The sequence below is a fragment of the Rhinichthys klamathensis genome, unplaced genomic scaffold (assembly GCF_029890125.1).
Source record: "Rhinichthys klamathensis goyatoka isolate OS25496 unplaced genomic scaffold, OSU_Roscu_1.1 h1tg000072l_1, whole genome shotgun sequence".
NCBI lineage: Eukaryota > Metazoa > Chordata > Actinopteri > Cypriniformes > Leuciscidae > Rhinichthys > Rhinichthys klamathensis.
In genome coordinates, this window is record NW_026606615.1 from 758,615 (window position 1) to 772,130 (window position 13,516).

Here is a 13,516-nt window from a genome sequence, read left to right on the forward strand (position 1 = left end):
ACTGTTATTCTTATCAATAATAATAATTGTACATGCAGCTGCCACACACAAATGTAATTCAATTGTAATTACAATATTTGATGATTTTATTTATTTATTGCTTGCAAAACTGTGCAGCCCTTTCATATCTCTATCCATGATATTGATCCATAATAGAAGGATGATTGGATGAGGGATGGATGTATGGATATCTATCTATAGAGATGCACAAACAATATCAAACTATACAGATTAGAGGATGACACGGGAGTGGATTTTCACTCCTGTCCCGTCCCACTCCCATAGAAAGTAATCTTGTACCGTCCCACTCCCAGACCAAAGTTTAAAAAATAATCCCATCCCATCCCGCTCCTGGTAAATTGACTCCCACTCCCATCCCGCTCCTGTTTAAACTGACTCCCGCTCCTGTACCGCTCCCATTTATTTTTTTTCTTCAATTAGTGCTTAGTTAATACATAGAATTTGATTTAATCTGCTCTCCATCCTGTTTTAGACCAGCTGCTGAGCCCCTGTTTCTAGATTTTCTCCAGAAAATGGAAGACGGCAAATAAAAGAAAAACAGTACATAGTTCACACCATGTCTACAATAGTTTAATAAACCCAAACAGCACATAAAGCTGGATTTTACTCATTTATTGTTGAGTAAACAATATATTTATAGTTTACATTTATAGTTTATTTTAATTACATGTTAACGATTTTCATAAATTATGCTCTTGCATAATGAGTCCATCTTAGTTATATGTTGCTGTGTAGGAACAAAAGTGCATCTACATTGTCTGGATTGAGTAGACATGTCATTACTTCTGACTTTGCGCTGTAAATAATTTTTTGCCACATCGACTTCTCCGCGGCTGTTAGCTCCCTCCATCACTGCTCTTTGAATTCCGGCGGTAAGCCGTGACAAAAAGCACTGATGGCTTCTGGGACGGCTGGGTCGAGTAGTTATTTTTTAATTGCGTTACATTGTAGGCGTATTAAAAGGAAACTACAAAATGGTGCATTTACTTTTTTCTTTTTTTTTGACGTCTTTGCTATTGGTTGATTCCCGCTCCCGTCTGCTCCCGTTAACCATTTATCCTGTACCGTCCAAATCCCGTGATTAATAGCAAAGATGACTCCCATCCTGCAGGAATCCCACGGGAATCCCGGGACCCGTGGGATTCCCGAAAAAATGTCAGCCTCTAATACAGATAAAATAGTACTGAATTATGTGTGTTACACACAAGTGTTACAACTAACCCCTCTGTCTGTTACAATTAACCCCGCATATAGGGTAGGTTGTAACATTTGCACTTCTGTCACTTTCAGTGCAACAGTACGAAAATGGAAGGTCCTAGAAAAAAACGTTAAGTGTTCATTTGTAGCAGAGATGTGTATGTTGCTTGTGTAAAAAAAAGATGAATCTAACTTAATAATATTTTTAATAATTGAGCCAAAACCAAAATGTGTTAGGTTGTACCCCGCTCTCCCCTAATCCATCCTTGTTCCAAAATGTGTTTTTGTCTTACCCTGATTCACTATGGTAAGCTTATTATAGGTTTATCCCCCAGTTTCACAGACAAGGCTTGAGCCTATTCCCAGAGTAAAATGCATGTTTGAGCTGTTTTAACTGAAACCAGCTTGTACTGGCATAATTTAAAATATGTCAGTGCCAGTGTTTTGTCTTAAGATGCACATCAGTAATGTTTTTTTCTAAGCTACTTAAATGTCCTAATTGAACTAAGGCCTAATCCTGGCTTAATCAAAGCCTAAATGGTTTTTGTGGGAAATTGCGTACATACTGTATGTCACTCAACTGTGTGTGTTTTGTCCAACGCATTCTCATCCTTTGGCGTCATATAGGTGACGCCTGACAAAACGTCGAAATACTACGCACATGGCACCCTTTAGCGTGAATATAACACGCGAAGTGATGGGTAGGTTTAGGTGTGGGGTAGGGTCTGCGTCTCATATTCACGCTAAAGGATGCCAGTCAACTTTATGACGCCTTGGGTTCGCGTGTTATATTCACGCTAAAGGGTGCCATGTGCGTAGTATTTCGACGTTTTGTCATATAGCGTCACCTATATGACGCCAAAGGATGAGAACGGGCTGGTTTTGTCATATCTGTAATTAGAGAAAAGTTGCTCCAGCTACTTTGACGCTTGTTTAGTGTGGGAGTGGCAGAGGTTAGTAGTCACAACGAGCGAGAAAGGTCGACATGGAACAGCTAAATCTCAAACCTCCTGATAAACACACATTTATCAAATTAAAAAATGATAAACAAAAACACAGAACAGAGGAGAGTCTGCTGGCAAAAAGAGAAAGCGACAGATCTCGTAATAAAACAAGAATCAACATTGGCTTGGCTTTTCGGAGATGGCGAGAACTGAGGGATTTGAAATGTTGTAAAAGCGACGCAGAGATTTGCCATATGTCGCTCTCTAACAGAGTTCATTGTAAAGCATTATCTATTGTGAAGAGTCATTTCATTATGGTTGTTGTAGCGCTGTGCTGGAATTAATTTTCAAGGAAGTACTGTGTCTATTACTGGGTAAAGTAACGTCTTCAGCTAGTCAGCTTGAGATCCTTTCCATCTAAGCACAACCAAAACTATTTTTTACTTAATTTAACTTGAAGTACTAAAGTAATCAAAACTTAGATAGAATTAATAAAACTATAGACGTATTTGAAAAAAGCTAATACATATTACAAAAATGCACAACAAAATCACCTAACTTAAAATAAAAACAAGTTGAAAATATTAATAAAATCTATAACAGTATATTAAATAAACTAAAATAACGCTGGCATTTACCTGCGTAGACCAGCTGTAGCTCTCCTTTGCCAGTTCCCTTGCCGTTGCTCACTGTGCACAGGTATTTCCCTGCATCTTTCAGTCCAAAATTTGCTATACTCAGAGATGCATTTCCTTTAGCAAGTTCATCGTGGTTTAACTGTGTTCGATTGACATAATCTGAGCTTTGTCGATCGAGCTGGTCCTTCTCGTAGTAGAAGCTGTGAACCACTCGATCATCTTCTACCCGTTGCCAGTTGATCACCAGATTAGAGAGATTTAAGTCTGGCTCGAATTCACAGGAAAAAGAAGCCGTTGCTCCACGGGCCACGACCACAGGACCGGGTGGGACTCTGACAGAAAAGGAGTCTAGGAATGAGAAAGATTATATTTAGAGATGATGTTTGAGGAAGCACAACTTACTATATTTAATGCAAAGACATTCAATGCCCTTGTATTTACACTTATCATACAGACACAGACACCCATTTCAATTTGATGACGTTAATACGCTGCTAAGCTTTCCAGTTAAAAGATCTAAAATTCGGGATAAATTTACTTGAGATGCAACACTGCATAAGACTTAAGGACTTTTCATAGATGCATTTTTAATATGATGGCCGATACTTAATACACATAGATAAAATCGATGAAAACATGTCTTTAAATCTTAAGCAACAAGTAGGCCTAAATGATCTCATATTTAAGGATTTGTATGCTGTAAGAAAAAAAAACTAGGAAAAGTATAAAAACAAATTTCTGCCAGAACATTATCTGTTTAGTTAACAGACATTTCCTTTAACTCTAAAACACAATGCAATGCGTCCATTAAAATACGGGTAAAACATCTGTGAAAAATCAATATGGAAAATTCCTTCATATTTACTGTAACAGTTCGTTGTTGTGGGAGGAAGGAAGCGGAAACCGGCGAACATTTACAACTTTAATAATAAAATAAACAAATACAAAACAAAAGTCCCTCACGGACGACTGCTGTCACATCATACAACAAACAAAACCCAACATAAGTCCAGGCCTGGTCCTCTCTCACTCTTCACTGTCGTCGTTCCTCCTTTCTTCCGCTCCTCCGTGAGAGATACGAGACCGGTGCGTCTCGCAGGTGTTGCTCATCATCAATTACGCCACCGGCCTCGCGCCGTTCTCCCGCGGCCCTCGACCTCGTCCTGCTCGCCACATTAACACAGCACATTGATATTGAATATGATATTTTGCAGTGGATGCAATACTCTAATCAGCATAAGTCAGGTCACCTTTATTTCTGTAGCAATTTATACAATACAGATTGTTTTCAAGCAGCTATACAGTGCAAACAGGAAAATAATGATTCAATGATGCAAACAAACAGATCAATTCTGCTGCAAAGCAACTTAAAAAGATAATAGTGTCATTATTCAGCTGAAGTCAGTTCAGTGTGGATTCAGTTTCGTTCAATAACTCTGTAAAGATCATCAAATATGAAATGAGTTCAAATCAGTTAAAACTGTCGTAATGCCTTTTGTGAATCCTTTTCCCATCATACATTCAATAATTTTGACAAACAGGTCTCTTATCAAATGAATCCTTCCAGTTGAGAGTACATATGGTTTTGGTTTGGTTTAGAATGTCAATACAAAGATTACTGCGTTTTATGTAAGTCGAGTAGTTGTTGAATCCATGACTGTCTGGCCTATTGTATTTGGACCTTGCTACTTTTGCAATGACCAATATAGGTCAACATAAAACCTCTCTGAGGTGTTTCCACAAAGGCAAGGCAAATTATTGATATAAGCAAAACAAAAGGATTTAACGGAAAAAAAAATCCATGATTTTTGCAGTTGATTGTGATGAATGCATTGGGATTTTTAAAGGGGTCATATAATGGTACATGCACTTTTACAAGTTGATTGTACTGAAATGTGTGTTGGCAGTGCCTGTACACAACCATCATATAATGATAAAAATCCATCCAGTGTTTTTGTTTTAATCTCCTTATATGTTTTCCCCTGCCTCAAATTGAGCCGTTCGTTTTTGTGACGACAATAAAACGGACGCCCCTCCCGCGATTGTTGATTGACGCCAGTGATTCAACACAGACCCGCCCTCGCTCGTCCTGTCAATCATAGTCCGCGCGGATCGGCGCGGTCATTGTTGATATGCTGGAGCACTGTCTATGAGCAGAATGGCATCTCAGCGATTGGTGTTCTGTTCTTGGGTGTAATAACAAACACAGCAGTCATTTTAATGTTCCTAAATCCGAACCGCTGAAGACGCAGTGGCTGAGTTTGTTTTCGAAGGGAATATTCCCCACGAGCAACGTCAATGCTCTCATGTTTGCGCGAATCATTTCTCAGTGGACTGCTTTATAAACGAGGATCAGTATAAAGCTGGTTTTGCTGAGAAGCTGCACCTGAATAAAGGATCGGAACCTATTCGTCTTCCTGCTGAACCTTCAGAAGAACTAAAGTGAGTGTAACGTTTTATTAATCTTTATATTAATATTTATATAATCTTTGCAAATCGCCAGCTGCACGCTTCACGATGAATGCGTCGGTTTACACTCAGGGTACATTACAGCATGTTTTCTATGTACAACGTTCTCAATATAATTCATAATCCCACGTTTATAATGAACAACGCGTGGTTATTGTGTTATTGTGTTACAAACGGTGTATGCGCAGAACAGAGGGGTGGAGTGAGCAAAGCTCATTATCATTTAAAGTCATATGCACTGAAACGGCGTGCTGAAAACAGAGCTGTTTTTGACCAGGTAAAATAAGTGTTTTCTTACAATACTAATGAGAATTTTTAATTAAAGTATATTACAAACTTTTAATTTAGACCCTAAAGAATCATATTAGCTTGTACAAAAATGGCATTATATGACCACTTTAAAAAAAAATATTTCTAGGCAAATATATATTTTAAAGCTAACCATAACTACAAAATAACTTATCTAAATCCTAGATTTAAAAAAAGAATTTTTTTTTTTTATTATTCATTCCAATGGCCTTTCCAGGAATGAAAAAAAAAAAATCACCATAAAAATAAATTCCTAGATGTTTTCCATGACCATGGGAACACTGGCTCTTTGATAAGAGTGAAATACACAGTGTCTTGAGAGTTTTAGTTTTAGTGTGTTTTAGTCACACAATAAAGCACACATAAAAAAAGATACATCGGACCAAATGCAAATATATTGTCTTCCGATCTCCTGTCAGCTATAAAAAAAGAAGCAGGTGTCAAACTCAAACATAAAAATTCAAAAATAAACGTGTAAAAATAAAAAACAAAATCCCTTTCCTGATACAGTGTGGTACAAAGACAATGGTGTGCTTTTCTCTAGAAAAATGACATCTACTTCACTGAAAAGGACAGGGCTCGGCTCATGTTACAGTGAGAAACAACTGCCCGGTGGCGACAGCACCAAAGTCTCAACTCCAAAACAACTCTATTATACAACACCCTTTAATGGAAAAGTCCCTTTATGTAATACACATGACACACTCGGCAAAGAGACCATTGCTGTTAAATAACCTGTTCGCCTGGGGAAGAAGCTGTGCTTGGACACTTGGCCACTGGATAGCAGTGGGCAAAACAATCCAGTAGAGAGATGGGTACCGTCCTTCACAATTCTGGTTGCTCTCTTAAAGTACCGAACTTTGTTTATGTCCTCCATAGATAAGATTGCAGTCTGGCACAATGATGTTCTGGGCGGACTTTATCTCCCTCTGTAGGGTCCTCTTGTCAGTGGCAGAACAGCTGCCAAACCAGACTGTGATGTTATTGGTCAAGATGTTCTCCACAACACATCTGTAAAAGTTAATCATGATGATCTTACTCATGCCATCTTTTTAAGCATTCTCCAGAAGTGTAGACATTGTTGGCCTTCACCGGGGGAAGTGGTGTTCTGGTTCCTGGAGAAATCATTAGTAATGTTAACCCCGAGGAACTCGAAGCTTCCAACTATTTCCACCGCTGCTCCGTTGATAAGCAGTGGGTGGTAGATCGCAGGAGATATCCTGAAGTCTACAACCACTTATTTCATCTTGCTGACATTAGGGGAAATATTGTGGTATGTGCACCACAGCTCAAGGTCTCTCACCTCCTCTCTGTACACTGTCTCTTTGTTATGTGAGATTAGGCCCACCATTGTTGTATTGTCAGCGGACTTGTTGATATGATTGTTCCGACGCTGAGCAATACTGTCATTGGTGAGTAGTGTGAACAGTAATGTGCCGAGAACACAGCCCTGAGGGACTCAGAGTGAGAGAGTGTGATGTATTTTCGTGGATTCTTTCTACCCGAGTTCTGTTAGTCAGGAAGTCCAGAACCCATTTGCAAACCGTGGCGTTAAATCAGAGTGTGTAGAGTTTACTAATGAGTGTCTGTGGCAGAATAGCATTTAATGCTGAACTGAAATCGATGAAAAGCATTCTGACACATGTTCTTGTGTTCCAGATGTGAGCAAGATGGATGACATGTAAGGCATCAGCAGTACAGCAATCTTGTAATTACAGTACTTGATATTATTAATAGTAGCCTGTCCTCGGGAGTTGTACCCAACTCTTTTAAACATGCAGCAGTGGAACTAGTAATCAAGAAACCCAATCTGGATTCATCAGTCTTTGCTAATTTTAGACCTATCTCGAAACGTCCGTTTCTGTCTAAACTGGAGAAGGTTGTATTTTGTTTGTTGTTTGTTTGACTTTATTGTCTGTTCAGATTTACTGGACAGAAATTCATCTTTGACACTGGTATCAAGACATAAAACAAATGATTGAACACTCATACATGAATAAAACAAATTAATACACCATATACATGTTCACACACCTATAGTGCCCGCCTCAATTGAGAATTTGATTTAAAACAGTCACCGCCAATGGAACAAATGATCTTTTGTAAATGTTCTTTTTGGCAAACGGGTCTACGTAGTCTCCGCCCCGAAGGAAGGACCTCAAAGCAGGAGTAGAGGGGGTGAGTCTGATCTGAATATACTGCTAGCGCCCTTTTCTCCATGAAATATGAAAACAGCTCTTCAGTGTACTCTGCTTTTGGCCGATAATTTTATTCGCATCATTAATTACTCCCGTTAATTTGTTCTTCTGTCTCATTGTTAAATTTCCGTACCATGATACAATATTATAAGTTAAAACACTTTCGATCATAGATCTATAAACAATAGTTAAGATCCTCCTATCAATGCCAACATTTCTAAGCTTTCTAAGTAGACTTAAACGCTGTCTAGTTTTCTTATGTGTATGGTCCACATTCTCCTGAAACGAAAGCTTGTCATCAATGACTGTACCTAGATATTTAATACCTTTTATAATAACTTGTTCATATGGGGGGCCAGCTATACCTTTCCTGTTTTGATTCCCACAGCATAGTTCCTTTGTCTTCTCTATGTTCAACCGTAGATGACTGTTGTCAAACCATTGTACAAGACTTTCAATACACTCAAAATAGGTAGAACAATTCTTATCTGTTTGGCAAGAGATTAAAACCAAATCATCTGCGCATTTGATCAGGGTGAGATCATCCTCATTACACCGAAGCTCGTTAATATAGACAGAGAAAAGCAGAGGGGATAATAATACACAGCCCTGTGGTAACCCTGTATTTAAAACTATAGAATCAGATAAAATTCCATTAACACATTCTCGTTGGGGCCTATTACTTTCTCAATTCATAAAATTAACCGGCTACTTACACCTAAATCTCGCAGCCTTTCATTCAAGATTTGTGGCTGTACAGTATTGAATGCTGATGTAAAATCCATAAAAAGCATTCTGACATGAGCATTTGTTTTATCTAAATGATGCTAAGCCTTATGAAGTAAGGTCAAGGAGGCATCAACTGTGCTCCGATTCAGCATGTAAGCAAATTGTAATGGGTCTACAGACCGTTAATTTGTGCTAAAAGTTCCTTGCTCAATATACGCTCCATGCACTGGCACAGCACAGATGTAAGGGCAATTGGGGGAAGGTTTTTAGGAGCTCTGGCATTAGGAGTTTTAGGTACTGGGATAACAATAGTGTTTTTCCATACCACTGGCACAAAACCAGCATCTAAAAAGGCAAGGCAATTTTATTTATATAGCACATTTCAGCAAGAGAGCAATCCAAGGTGCTTTACAAAAAACATAAAATATAAAAACAACATTTAAACAGATTCAAAACAAAAATAAAAGTTACAATACCATACAAGGAATAAGAAATATTAAAAAAATAGGTCTTCAACCTCGATTTAAAAGAACTAAGAGTGGTTGCGGACTTACAGTTATCAGGGAGTTTGTTCCAAATATATGGAGCATAATAACTGAATGCTGCTTCCCCCTTTTTAGTTCTAGTTCTGGGGACAGCGAGCAGACCTGTCCCAGATGACCTGAGAGGTCTAGATGTTTCATAGCTTACAAGCATAGCCATTTAGTGATTTGTAGACCAGCAGAAGTACTTTAAAATCAATTCTTTGTGACACAGGAAGCCAGTGCAAAGATCTTAAAACCGGAGTAATGTGATCCGTCCTCCTGGTTCTTGTTAGGACCCGAGCAGCGGCATTTTGAATGAGCTGCAACTGTCTGATAGACTTTTTCAAGAGGCCTATAAAAACACTGTTACAATAGTCCAGTCTACTAAAAATAAATGCATGGACAAGTTTTTCCAAATCCTGTTGGCACATAAGTCCTTTAACCCGTGATATATTTTTAAGATGGTAGTAAGCAGACTTTGTTACAGCCTTAATATGATGGTTACAATTTAGGTCTGGGTCCATAATTACACCCAGATTTCTGGCTTTATCAGTTGTATTGAGCATTGTTGTTTTTTCAAGATAAGTGCTGACTTTTAGACGTTCATCTTTTGCTCCAAAAACAACCACCTCAGTTTTATCCTCATTTAATAAAAAAAAAATTCTGGCACATCCAATAATTAATTTGTTCAATGCACCTAGCCAGATCTTGTATTGGCCTATAATCCCCGGGTGACAAGGTTATGTAGAGTTGTGTATCGTCCGCATAGCTATGGTAGCTAATATTGTTGTCTTCCATAAGTTTAGCTAGGGGAAGCATGTAGATATTGAACAGTAGCGGTCCCAGGATGGAACCTTGGGGAACTCCACATATCATACTTCTATGCTCAGACACAAAATTACCTATGGACGCATAGTAGTTTCTGTTCTTTAAGTAGGATTCAAACCACTTTAGTACTGAGCCGGAAAGGCCTAATCAGTTTTCCAAACGGTTTAATAGTATGTCGTGATCGACCGTATCAAAAGCGGCACTGAGATCTAACAATACTAGAACTGTGGGTTTACCACTATCTGTGTTTAGGTGAATATCATTAAAAACCTTAACAAGAGCTGAGCTGGAAGTCATCTAAGATATTGTTAAGGGACAAAAAAAGGTTTAGTTGTTGAAAAAACACTTTTTCAATTATTTTACTTAAAAATGGAAGATTTGATATCGGCCGATAGTTCTCCATTAGTGACATATCTAAATTGTTCTTTTTTAAGAGTGGCTTAATTACTGCAGTTTTTAGGGCCTGTGGGAAGATACCTGCCTGAAGAGACATATTTACAATCTGTAGAAGGTCAGAAACCAAACCGTTTGAGACATTTTTAAAAAGGTCTGTCGGCAGGATGTCAAGGCAACAGGAGGAGGTTTTCAGATGTTGTATAATAACCTCTAAGTTATTTTGGTTAACTGTTTGAAATTCTGTCATATCAGAGTTGATTTCGCCAGGGTAGTTAGATAGAGCATACTCTACATTAGATAAGGAGGCACTCACTGATTTTCTGATCATCCGGTGAGTTAATTGGTGTGGGGTTTTTTTGGCCGTTAAAACGGTGAGTAGGAGCGCGTTGTCGAAAATTCGTGTTTTCCCTGGATGTCGGCAAGGTGGTGACGTTTAGTCTGGGATTCCCTTTATTCGTTTTTTTTTTTTTTGTTTAGTGGAAACCTGCGTAAGGGAATTAACCATGTGTAATCTGATGTTGTGGGGTGATGGAATCGTTGGTGCAAGTTTGTTTCTGTCTGCAGAATAGTCACGGGACAAGGAAGGTAAGTGTTGACCTTTTTTTGCGCAAAATGTATATGTTGAGCTAACTCTCTTGTAGGTATAGCACGTTTTCCTCTTTGGGATTCGTGTGCATATGAATATAGTGCGGGGTGAAAGTGGTTGGAGCGGTTGTCTCGGGAGCACGTCCATGGTTGTGGCGATGTTGCCAGCTTGCTGGTCGCTTGGCCAAACTACTGGGTTTTGGTGCATAAGTACCCACCGCAAGTAACTCCTGAAGACTATAGGGTTGAGTTATGTAGATCGTGTTAGGCAGTTTAGAGGGGACGCTCAATTTATGAGGTTACTTTGTAGTCTGTGTTGCGCACTAGTTAGGTCAATACTATACATTCTTTTGTTTACCGGGGACTGATTGCTGTTTGTGCATTGGTCAGGTGGCGTTAATCATGACAGAAGTAGACGATTTCATCGCTTTTCCTTCGGAGGAATTTTTGGATCAGTGTTTTAGGGATCAGTTGTTAAAGATAGCTGATCATTATAAAATCAGCGTAGGAGACAGGAGGTTAAAGGAAAATGTTAGATCTATTATAAGGGCACATTTGTATGATATGGGTGTTTTAATGCCTGTACAAAAATTACAGTACTACTAATTTGGTTTTGGATGGTTTTTCTCAGGATTCGTCTCCTCGTGTAGCTTTAAATTTTGAACAGCAAAAAGAAATGTTGATATTACGGATGAAGTTAGAGAAGGAGAAGGATTTAGAGTTGGAAAAGATGCGGCAGCAAGCAGAAGTTGATAAAGCATTAGCACTAGAACAATTGAGGCAGCAAATAGAAAGGGCAAAGTTAGATTTAGAAAGACTGAGGTTAATTAAAGTAAGTAAATTAGGTGACTTCTCAAGGAATGAAGAGTTGGCTCGGGGCAGCGATAATTCACGTGATATTTTGAATAGTTTGCGCTTGGTGCCTATATTTAGTAAGAAGGACGTTGACGTATTCTTCACTTTGAGTGTGACGGCCCAGGGGCCTCTGCCAGGGTTTTTCTGTGTGTGTCTCTGGCTGCGTCCCAATTCACCTACTTATACTACACCCTAAAAGTATGTACTCTTTTTGTGAAGAAAAAGTACATACTTTTGAGTGTGTAACAAAAGAGTAGGCAAGCTTTGGGACATACTACTTCGTCATCTTTAACGGACAGCTCTGTCGCGTGCATCCTTTCACCGTAAACTGCCCTGTCAATCATCCTGCCTCCATAAACTGCCCTGTCAATCATCTTGTCACAGTTAAAATCCTCCATTCAATCTAATTGAATTTCTTACTGTTTCTGAGAGAAATGTTGTAGCACGTTCATCTGCCAGACATGGGTCTTTCATGCGGAGACTCTCCTCATGTGTTTGCAATTTGAATTTAATGATGCATTTAAAAGTTAATGGCTAAACGTATCTTTACAAAAGTTCACAATGCTGTAGCTGATGTAATATAATGTAGCCAACATTGAATAAATACATTTTCGTCAGGTTAGATACTGATAATTAATCACTCAAAGTCTCAAACCCATTTATCTAAACCTCTCTACATAACCACCGGACTCACGCGTCCTTCATGTCCGTAGTTATTTTTAACACTTTTCACTCGTGTTTGTAGTTCTAATCGAATCCTCGTCCAGCACGCGATGGGTTGTGGGCAATATCAGCCGTTAGAGTGCGCATCGATCTGCACTTCGGATTCTGACCGGATATAGTAGACCATCCGGGTCTCTTTGGAACACTAATTTTAACATACTACGATTTGGGACGTACTAATTCTATTTTCGAATACTATTTAGGACGGATAGTATGCGAATTGGGACGCAGCATCTGTCTGTGTTTTGTTGCAGGGTGAATTTCCTGGTGGAGTGGAGCTGAGCATAGACAGTATAAGAAATGGACAGAGCCATCTCATTGGAACTCAGTTGAGACAGTTGAAGCCCATTTTTAGCGATTTTTGAGCACTTCCGTTCCTGACGCGCAGACTCAAACCGACTCAAACTAAGCTTGATGACGTGAGCAACCTGTCTGACAGACGTTAATCTTCTAGTAGCTGTGCGTGAAAACTGCCAACGTTAATCTTGCAGAGACGGGGAACTTGAGCAAAGAGTTCTTTGGCGTGAGTGAGCAGGAGTAAGTATTCCGTTGCTTTTATGGACTCATTATCTATGGGCTTCTCCCTTGACGGGACGTCCCCCCGATTGCCTGCGAGCTTCTCCTCCTGTCTGTACGGTCATTTCTGTACAGCGCGACAGAGAGTCGAGTGGTTATGACGCAATCGTTAGCCTAGTTTTACAATATCTGTTTCTACGGGGCCATAATGTAACATAGAAGGGAATGGAGCTCTGTATACATTGTCGTGTTTCTTTAGAAATAAATAATGGACAAATGGAGTCTTTAAACGCCTCAGATGTAAAGTTATTCGCTGTCAAAGTGACGCCAAAATGAATGGGAGTCAATGGAAATGCTAACGCAAGTGAAGTTCTGCTACAACATGGCGGCACCCGGTCGGCTTCAACTTCCGGTCGATGGATTACCCCCTTGGAGCTGAGGCCATCAGGCAGATCAGAGGCAGCTGGCCACTGTCTCTAGATTGCATCAAACCCGCCCCTTCCTGATTGTTGCGGGCTGGACTGCTTGTTCATTTGCTGGTCCCCAGCACAGCGTTTCCTTTTGTTTTTGCTGTGTTTTGTTTG

At 39.4% G+C, this 13,516-nt stretch overlaps 1 protein-coding gene across 1 annotated transcript in view; it reads right to left on the minus strand.

Moving 5' to 3' along the window:
- Positions 1-13,516, minus strand: part of LOC130085047 (V-set domain-containing T-cell activation inhibitor 1) — a 48,570-nt gene that overhangs the window by 13,321 nt on the left and 21,733 nt on the right. Inside the window, exon 2 of the mRNA XM_056250601.1 lies at positions 2,801-3,148. Within this exon, the coding sequence (XP_056106576.1) occupies positions 2,801-3,148 (348 nt within the window). The remainder of the gene's footprint in view (positions 1-2,800; positions 3,149-13,516) is intronic.